Source organism: Arachis hypogaea, chromosome 19 (genome assembly GCF_003086295.3).
Source record: "Arachis hypogaea cultivar Tifrunner chromosome 19, arahy.Tifrunner.gnm2.J5K5, whole genome shotgun sequence".
NCBI classification, from domain to species: domain Eukaryota; kingdom Viridiplantae; phylum Streptophyta; class Magnoliopsida; order Fabales; family Fabaceae; genus Arachis; species Arachis hypogaea.
In genome coordinates this window covers 29400727-29410684 of record NC_092054.1, presented here as the reverse complement: position 1 = coordinate 29410684, position 9958 = coordinate 29400727, and the positions used below count along the sequence as shown (strand labels likewise).

The following is a 9958-nucleotide window of genomic DNA, read 5'->3' as shown; positions in this document are numbered from 1 at the left end:
TGATAGAAATAGCAATTACTTTTAGAAGCATGAACCACTTGTTAAAGTCTCATCATTCATCAACCAAATAAAAGTCACATGTGTACGTGGCAAAGGCCCAATCTAAATGACGATGTGATCCATGGCCGATTGGCCTCTACCTTTGAAAGCGCACACAAGTACATAACACATTAAGGTTACCTTTGGAAGGGAGAAATTGAGAAACAAAAATTGAAAAATTGAGACAAAATTAAATCTCTGTATTTATATTTGGTGCAACATATAAATGGAGGTGATAGTTCATACTTCACGCGGTCACACCATTGTTGCATCCCAGGCCAGCATCAACTTTTTCTTTCTCTCCAGTATAATTTAGGTGCACAGTTTTTAATTTATTGGTTAAAATTGTAAAAATTTCATCTTAATAGGTTTAATTTTAAGTTGGTGTAATTCACCAAAATAGTGGCTGAAGTGATGTATAAGAATATGGACTAATTAATTCTTCGCAGCTTGCGAAATGCAAGAGGACAAAAGAAATTCTCTCTTTCAACTTTTGAAAAATTTAGACTCATTAAAATTAACCAGTATAGCCCATTTTGAAAAAAAATTCACATTTTTGGAAATCATATACAAAATTTTCACTCTAAAATTGTATTATTATTAGTTAATGTATAAAAATATATATTTGATATTTATGGAAAAAGTTTAATTATACTATTATAAAAAATTAATTACTTTAATTATTTAAACAATTAATTTGGTTACAAAATATATTTGAATATATATACAAATTGCTATTGATTTAGACCCTCCATTATATTGACTATTGAGTCCAAATGATGTGGAATGCATTGAAATAACAGGTCCTCGTCGAAGCAATATAATTATGCAAGCACCCAAAGTTCATCCTACTTAAACCGTGTTTAGAAATACATTGGGCAAAGTTAAAATTGATTCTACTCTAGTGGGATGGGAAAATGCTATTGTATTTTGATAATGTAATGTATGTTGTTTACTCTTAAAATCAGTTATCAAGAATTGATTACGGGAAAAGTGAAAATTTGTTACTATCAATCATAGTCACTTCTAGAGGAACTATTTCAAAATCAACTATGTAGAACAAATGTTGAGCTTTTTGAAACGTGTAATAGGTACGTGGAATGAGCATGGTTTAAAAAGCTTACAAGTTCCATGGATCTTTTGGTATTGGCTCGTGTTCTGAAATTCTATTTTAGTTGGTTGATTGCATTACATGGTTGATTCTGTTATTTGATCTTGTGTTCATCGGACACTTTTGGACATGTGATATGTCATTGGAATGTAGTGTTTTGCTATAGACTTGTATTGTTATTCAACATTCCCTTCCATTATAAATGCAGCATCTTAGCATACAAGACATATCAGCAAACTGGATAACACATGTACTTCAATCATCCTAGTGTGTGACCAATGAGAATCAATCCTCACTCACATGAGTCAGAGTCATGACCTAGTCATGTTTAAGTTTTCAGAACATTCATTAAGAATGTTATACCATATATTAGACAAGAGAATCATATAAATGGCCTGTAATCAATACATGATCATGTTGACTAAATTTTCACTCACTGTCACAATCCATTTCCTATCTTGGGTCCAAATTTCATGCTAAATGCATATGCAATTTAGTAAGCACCTATGTTGAGTATAAATTGCAAATAGGGTTTTTCATCAAATTTCATTTTATTGGTATAGAATAAGTGCCTTGGAATCCAAAGCAATAATCACATTGGCACCTCTTTGCTGACCTACTTTCATAAGTGACTTAATCAAACTAGCTTACAACCTTACTTCAATTTGCAGCAAAACAACCATATGTCCCATATCACATAGGCTAACACAAGCTTCGTTATCTCATCATGCAACGCTGGCAGATGGCTTCAATTTCTTAGGCGGTGGGTTTCCTCCAGAGATAAGCACATACAAATAAAAACAGAGCATTGCAGAACTGAAATAAAAAATTGCACACATGTATAAATGATCTAAACAAAAGAGGCATAATTTTGCAAGTAGCAATGAAGAAGCTAAAAGGAAAATTAGCAGTTTCAAAGACAAAAGTGGAAATTAATAGATAAGAAGCCACAGATTGAGGTACCTTAAAATAGCACTGAAGCCAGTTGGAAATATTTTCTTTGCCTACATTAAGAAAAGAGAAAATAAGTTTACCATTGAAAAATGAGGCACAAGATAAGAGTTGACTTTGTCAAAATTGAATTTACTACCAATGAGTAGCTCTGAAAGTTCTTCCAGATAAGGATCCCTGCCAATGCTGCAAAATAAGGAAGCAACATGTCAAGAGATGAACTAACAATTATCTAGTTGACAATTGGACATCATCAAGCTGCACGATTCTTAAGTTTCTTTTCTTTTATTTCCAAGAGCAATGAATAATGATATCTTGATAAAGGCAAAGTCCTATACCTGCTTGTGCTAGAATAAATGGTAAACTTGATTTTCCTTTCCTCCAGACCTTCAAGCTGAGGGTGCTAAAAAATAGTAAAGCACCGCCAAATATCACACCACTGGTGAGTGTTGCAGTACTCCGTGAAAACAGGAATCCAATAATCCCTCCAGTTAGAACAAATCCACCTAAACAAAAGAAAAGTTAAACATATTACATATTTGCTTAAGGAGGCCTAATAGTGAAACAGGGCATACATTTACTTATTTGCATTGAAACAATAAACCACATTTCATGTAATAGATGTCACACTCAAAAGTTCATCAACAAAATTTAATAAATGGTACCCACTGATAACTAGTTGGGTTAAAGAGAAATTCAGCAAAAGTATGTATCCACCATCACAAAAGCAAACATAGTTTAACAATAAAGTTACTAAACAAGTGAAATATCAAACAATGAAACTTACCAAAGGGAATGCCTAAACAAAAATCGTGAATTTTCGCAGTCCCTTTCTGTTGACTGATGCCCTCTGTTGCTGTCTCTCCGGAGCTTATCTTTTCAGTATCATGGTTTTCTTTTGCATCAGTTGCATAACTTAGTGTAGTTTTGGTATCAGAACCGGCAGTATCTGTGCTATGCCTCTCCAGACACATAACAACTGATAACTATATGACATATGCTTGCTGTTTTAGTATTGATACCAAACAATTGCTCTAGTATGTTTTCATTTAGCAAAAAGTACATTACTTATGCAGCGCAAGCATGTTTATAAGTTATAACTTACTATAAAAGTCTAGCACCATCCCCCACAATCTCAAAGGACAGGAGTGGCATATTCAATTAAAGCATATAGATTCACTATGATTTCCACTAAGTTCAGTGAAACAATACCTATATGCAAAGATCAGAGCTCGAATATAATCGAACAAATTGTAAGGCAGGAGTTCCATTAGGAAGGAACATCTTCAACACTAAATATAGTGATGAACTAATCCATGAACCTTCCAAACGTAAAAAGGTGAATTCTCCATTTAATCAGACAAAAAAGGCAATTATCCTGTGATTGCTACTTAAGTAGAATCGATTAAAATATTATATATTCTTGACGCAAGAATTCAACTAGGCAAGCTATGATTTTGGGAAGCCTTTCTTTAGATCTGAGTAATTTGATTTGAATCTATGGACATTACTGACAAAGAACAAAATGCACAAAATCTAAAGACATTTGCATGCAATCCGAGCTAAATTCTGAAACTCAGCTAGTTAGCTATCTATCTCCTTTAAAAATAAAAAAAAAACCTAAGAATTTGAAATTGATAGATGTTGAATAGAGTTAGAGAAGGTGTTGAAGAGTAGAGAGAGAGTGTGTGAGACCTTGGAGCGAACGGAAGGAGATGGAAGGTGGAAACGTCGAAGCAGTGTGCGGTGAGAGTGAAGGGAGGCGGAGCAAGAGAGCTGAGGGTGAATGTGAGAGACAGTAGCAGCCATAGCCGTAGCTGATGTCATCTGATCCCGGCCACCGCAACAGTTGATTGGAATTGAAATTGGGAAAATCACACACAAGGTTCTGAAAACCGAAGTGACGAACTGGTAATCAAACCGTTCAAGCTATTAGTTCATCGGTTTACTAGTTCAACCAATTCAAGTGTGGTTCAACCAGTATAGCTGTTTTATAATAAAATAATGATTAAAATATAAATAAATACATTAAAACATAATTTAATCTAATATAAATCTTAAAATATCATTCAAATTAAAAAGTATTATATCAACCAAAATGTTACAATCTCATCCAAATACAAATTCAAAAGTCAAATAACAAAAGAAATAACCAAATATAAAATGGCAACAACAAAAAATTAGTTAAAAATTTAGCAACCCAACAATCAAAAGGACAAGAACAGGAACAAGAATTCTACCACACTGTATATAACTATATATTCTTTATATAGAACCAGCATCTTAGAGAAGTTCATTTAAGCCAAACGCAGGCTTATATATATTCAGAATAAGAAAGAAAGCCTTCAAATCAGAAGAATTTGTATTACAATAACAACAAGAACAATTAAATACAGCAACCCAACATTCGCTTATAGACAACATAGTGAACAATTAAAAATTTAAAACAAGTTAAAAGTGATGGAAGAATATTATATTGTGTTAGCTAGGTAAACATCATAAGAATATATAACAACTGATTGGCAGCAAAGAATGAGTGCACTGATTGGAGCTGAGGAGGCTCAGCACTTAGTGAATGCCTTCATGGGTCAGATGATATCCGCGGATCTGCGGCATTTATCTAATTCAAGATATCTAATTCTTTTAGACATATAAACAATAACAGCAGCATCACACAACAACTGAACAAGTAATATTACAGAGAACTAAATTATAAAATCCTACACTCTTTTGGATTTCATACTTCTGAGTTTTATATACTCTTCTAGTGGTACTAGCACTGACTTAGAAACTGCCAAAAACAGTTAGTTTATATCCACAACCAATCCACAATTATTCACAATTCACAGTTCAATTAGTTTAGAAACTGCCAAAAACAATTATTCACAATTCACCGTTCAAATGATCTTCACAACATTCAAATGATCTTCATAAAAAAATTACCGGCAGTCCTGAACAATGAAGCCTGATTCGATGAAAGGAGGATGGCGAACCGATCAGAACGGAGGACGGCGATGTGGCAGGAACTCAGTACGGCAAGGCGGCAAGCAGGAGGACGTCAAGGCGGCGAGAACAGAGGACCACGGACTGACTACGGGAACTGAAAGGAGGACGGAGATGTGACAGGAACTGAGTACGACTGAGGGCGAGAATGCGAGGCAGCGAGGCGGCGAAAACGTCTGAACCACGAAGAGGGAGCGATGAACGCGAGGAACAGTGGCGAGAGGAAGAACGCGACGAAGAGGGATGAACGCAAGGAAGACGGGCAATCTCCGCCGAGCAGTCTCCGGTGGTGGTCAAGGAAGAAGGGGTGGCCGAGTGGTGTCTCTGATCTCTGGGGGTGGGTGAGGAGGGGGAAGGGTAGAGTGCAGCACCTACAAGAGGCTGAAATGTGAAATGAGGATTGTTTAGGCTCAAGTAACATTTTAAAGAAGAGTGGTTTAGGGGGTGAATACTCAAAATAGTTTCTAAAGGGGTTAACTACCAAAAATATCATCAAATTATTTAAATGCTCAAAAAAATATATTTGAATTTTATTATTTTAAATAATTTAAAAGGTAAAGCATACTTTTTGTTCTTAAAATTTAACAAAAGTTTTAAAAATATTCATAAATTTTATTTTGTTTTAATTTTGTGCTAAAACTTTTTTATTTGCATCAAATATATTCTTGACGGCTAATTTTTCAAAAAATTTAAGATTAATTCAACAACAATTTCATAAGAACAACCCTCAACACAAGCAAATTAAACATAATTTTTATGCATTATTGTTAGATTGGTTTTAAATTTTTTGAAAATTTAGCCGTTGATTGTATATTTGATGCAAATCGAAAATTTTTGGAACAAAATTAAAATAAAATAAAATAAAACTTAAAGGTATTTTTAAAACTTTTGTCAAATTTAAGGACAAAAAGTATATTTTATCTTAATTTAAAAACACAACAAAAATACCCAACAGTAAATATATATTTTCAAAAAATATCTTAAAAATTGAATTTTGATGTAATTTTTTGCAAGCATGATTATAAAAATAAAATATTATTATACTTAAAATTTAGTGATTTTTCGTTAAATATATATTTTTTATAATTTTTTGTTAACAACCAATAATACTTTTAAAAAATCACAAAATAATATATACTTAACAAAAAAATTACCAAATTTTAAAAATAATAATATCTCATTTTTCTAATTATATTTACAAAAAATTGTATCAAAATTCAATCTCTAGTGTATTTTTTGAGAAATACATATTTAATGTTAGTTTTTTTGCAAGATTATCTAACATTAAATATGTATTTCTCAAAAAAATACATTAGAGATTGAATTTTGATATAATTTTTTGCAAGCATGATTAAAAAGATGAGATATTAATATCCTTAAAATTTGATATTTTTTGTTTAGTATATATTTTTTTGTAATTTTTTTGTTAACAACTAATAATACTTTTAAAAAATCACAAAATAAATATACTTAGAAAAAAATCACAAAATTTTAAGAATAATAATAATATCTCATTTTTTTAATTATTCTTGCAAAAAATTACATCAAAATTCAATCTCTAAAGTAGTTTTTGAAAATATATATTTACTGTTGGACATTTTGTCGCGTTTTTAAATTATTTAAAGGCATTTTTGTCGATAGTAAAATTCAAATGCATTTTTTGTCAGCGTTTGAATAATTTAGAGACATTTTTTGTGGTTAACCCAAAAATTTGATTCTCAATTCAATTTAGCTTTTAAATTTTTAACTGATTCAAATTGAGTTAAATTTTATTTTGATTTCTGAAAATGGTAAGTTATACTGATTTAGTCTCTAACTTTTTAATTGCTATCATTTAGTTTTAAAATTTAAAAAAGTGTATTAATGTAGTCTCTCGTGTATTTTCCGTTGTTGAAACTTAACGTTATTAGTGACATAGCTCAAGTCTTGCTACACTAGACATATTAAAACGACGTTGTACTTATTTTGGCGCTAAAGAAGGCACTAAATGATATTATTTTAAGGTTTGAACAATACTAAAATATTACCTTCCCTTTTGAACAATATTAATTATTAAACTTCTCAAACGACGTCGATTAGTGCCTTCTTTAGTGCCAAAATACGTATTGTATCGTTTTAATATGTCCAACGTGGCAAGGTTTGAGCCATGTCACTAACGGTGTTGAGTTCCAACGACGAAAAATACACGAGAGACTATATTGGTGCATTTTTTTAATTTGGGGAAGAAATTGTAACAATTGAAAAGTTAGGGACTAAATCAGTGCAACTCGCCAATCTCAAGGATCAAAGTGGGGCTTAACTCGACCCAAATTGTGCCCTAAACTAAAACTTTAATGCATGACTCAAGTTGGTCTCTCCGTCCATTTTCGTTACCGGAGAGATGACATGGCACAATTAAACGATGTCGTTTTGCTGTTTGCGCCTAAACGACGTTGTTTTACTCTTCTCCCTCTTCTTCTTCCTCCTCCTCAATATTTGAACCTCCCACCACCTCATTGTCACCACTCTCAATCATACCTTTCCAACCCCACCACCCTCACCACCACCACCACCACCCTTCTCCTCCTCCTCATCTCTCCTTCCTCTTCTTCTTCCTCCTCCTCAATTTGATCAGTAAATCCTTTCTCTTCCTCTTCCTTCCTTTCTCCCCTTCTTCTAATCAATGCAATGACAAATAAAACAAATTGATTCTGTGACATCAAGCAACCATGGCTTCAGTAATAAATTTTAACCCACTTTCACTTTAACTCGCTACTGCTGCTACTTGTTAGGGTGGTAGAATATGCATGTGAGGTTGATGATGATGACAACGGGGTTTTAAATACTCACTCGTTGTCAAATTACTTTACTATGATAAGGATGAGAATTTTTTGGATGGTCTAGTTTTTTTTTTTGTAGTATTCTCTGGCTAAGGAGATCGAGGAAGAGGAAGATGGAGAAAAGGATGGCGGGGTGATGGTGGACTGGTGGATGAGCGGGAGGCAAGTAGGAGGAGGAGGATGGTGGTGGTAGTAGTGAGAATGATGGAGTTGGAAAGGTATGATTGAAGGTGATGGCAATAGGATGGTGGGAGGTTCAGGCATTGAGGAGGAGAAAGAAAAAGGGGGGGAGTAAAACGACGTCGTTTAGGCGCAAACAGCAAAATAATGTCATTTAATCGTGCCACGTCATCTATCTGATGACGAAAATAGATGGAGGGGCCAACTTGAGTCACACCTTAAACTTTAAAGTTTCAGGGTACAATTTAGGTCAATTGAAAATTAAAGAGCTAAATTGAGTCGGAAGTCAAATTTCAATGCGATTTTAAGTATTAACTTGTGGTTTATTACTATGTAATGACATTTTCAATATTAAAACCTATAAATCTTTAACTTTAGTTAAAAATATTTAAATAAAATAGGTTTAAGTTTGATGTTTAAATTGTTTTACATAATTATTTAATTAAAAGACATAAATACTGAATTTTGGAATTTTTTAAATAAATAAAATAAATATTTATTTATCAAAATAAATAATTTGTAACAATTTTACGAAAATACACCTTATGTCTTATCTTGTTTATAGTGTAAACGAAATAAGATTGCACGTATCTCGTTTACACTATAAGCGAGATAAGGCACGAGACGGCATGGCCGTATCACGTTTATACACGTGTTGTGTAAGGGTCTTATCTCTTTTACAGTGTAAACGAGATACGTATAATCTTATTTTGTTTACAGTGTCCTTTGGAGTTGTTTTCCACCCATTTCTTCAAATTTTCCCGAACTTCTACCCTCTTCTAACTATATTATCATGGTTCTGAAAATTGGACTGGATTGGCTAATCGAACCAGTCAAACTGGGAATTGGCCATAAAAAGGTCCGATCCACTACTAATAACCGTTGGAGAGAAAACCGTTCAAAAATCGCTGAACCGACCGGAACCAGCTGGTTGGACCAGATCAGTAACAGCCGATTCTAAGAAAATGACGCCGTTTTATGAGTTAAAAAAAAGGCCAAATCCTGAAACACCCATTTCCCCGAATCAAGAATCATTCGTGCACCCCCATTGGCCCCTTCTTAAGCAAAGCAAAGAGAACCCTAGCCCTAGGATCCTTGCCAGTGCCGTCCCCAGGTTCTCGGCGCCTCTACTTCTTCCTCTTCCCCCTGTCTGGAACCCAGGTAGCTCGGCTCGTCATCCCCATCTTCCTTGGCTTCTCTGTTCGTGGCTTGGAGCAGCTCGCCGTTGGGTTGCCGCTTGCCGTCGGCTCGCCTATCAACGTCGTCTCGCCGGTTGCCATCCGTGTCTTCGTCGAAGGTTAGTGATGGATCTGTTTAATTTTGTTTATGGTTACTGATGGCTCTGTTAGTCTGTTTAATTTTTCTTCGCATCCGCTCCTTCCTTTTAATTTTTCCATGGTTAGTGGTTACTGATGAGTGATAAGTGATGGCTCTATTTAATTTTGATTCTGGTTACTGATGGGTCTGTTTAAATTTGCTTCGCATCCGCTTCTTCCTTTTAATTTTGCTCTGTTTATTGATGAGTAATGGCTCTGTTTAATTTCTGAATGCTTGGTTCTTCTTGTTCTTTTTAATTTTTGGAATTTTTGTTCAAATTTTTGTGTAATGTTTTGTAATGTTTTATAATGTTGCTGTTTTGTAATTGCTAGTTGCTGGGTGCAGGTTTAGTGTCATCACTGTTTTGGAATGTTTATGTACTAATGTTTGTTGCTATTTTGTCATTACTGGTTGCTGGTTGGAGGTTTGGTGTGATTATTGGTTAATGTTTTGTAATGTTTGTTGCTGAATGCTGATTGTTGAGTTCAGATATGGTCTTGTTGCTAAATGCCGTTTGTGCTGAACGCTAAATGTTTGT

General features: G+C 33.9%; 1 protein-coding gene across 2 annotated transcripts; it reads right to left on the bottom strand.

Moving 5' to 3' along the window:
• Nucleotides 1-1682: 1682 nt before the first annotated feature.
• Nucleotides 1683-5554, bottom strand: LOC112776299 (protein FATTY ACID EXPORT 1, chloroplastic). 2 transcript variants are annotated; one of them, XM_072227527.1, is made up of 7 exons: nt 5045-5554; nt 3797-4087; nt 2889-3087; nt 2440-2607; nt 2241-2287; nt 2114-2154; nt 1683-1966 (listed from the first exon to the last, which is right to left on the bottom strand). In XM_072227527.1, the coding sequence occupies exons 2-7, from the start codon at nt 3926-3928 to the stop codon at nt 1876-1878; spliced, it is 678 nt and encodes a 225-aa protein (XP_072083628.1). In that variant the 5' UTR covers nt 3929-4087; nt 5045-5554; the 3' UTR covers nt 1683-1875. The 2 variants fall into 2 exon arrangements, with proteins under 2 accessions (XP_072083628.1, XP_072083629.1); XM_072227528.1 differs by having other exon boundaries at nt 3797-4009.
• Between the last annotated feature and the right edge of the window lie 4404 nt (nt 5555-9958).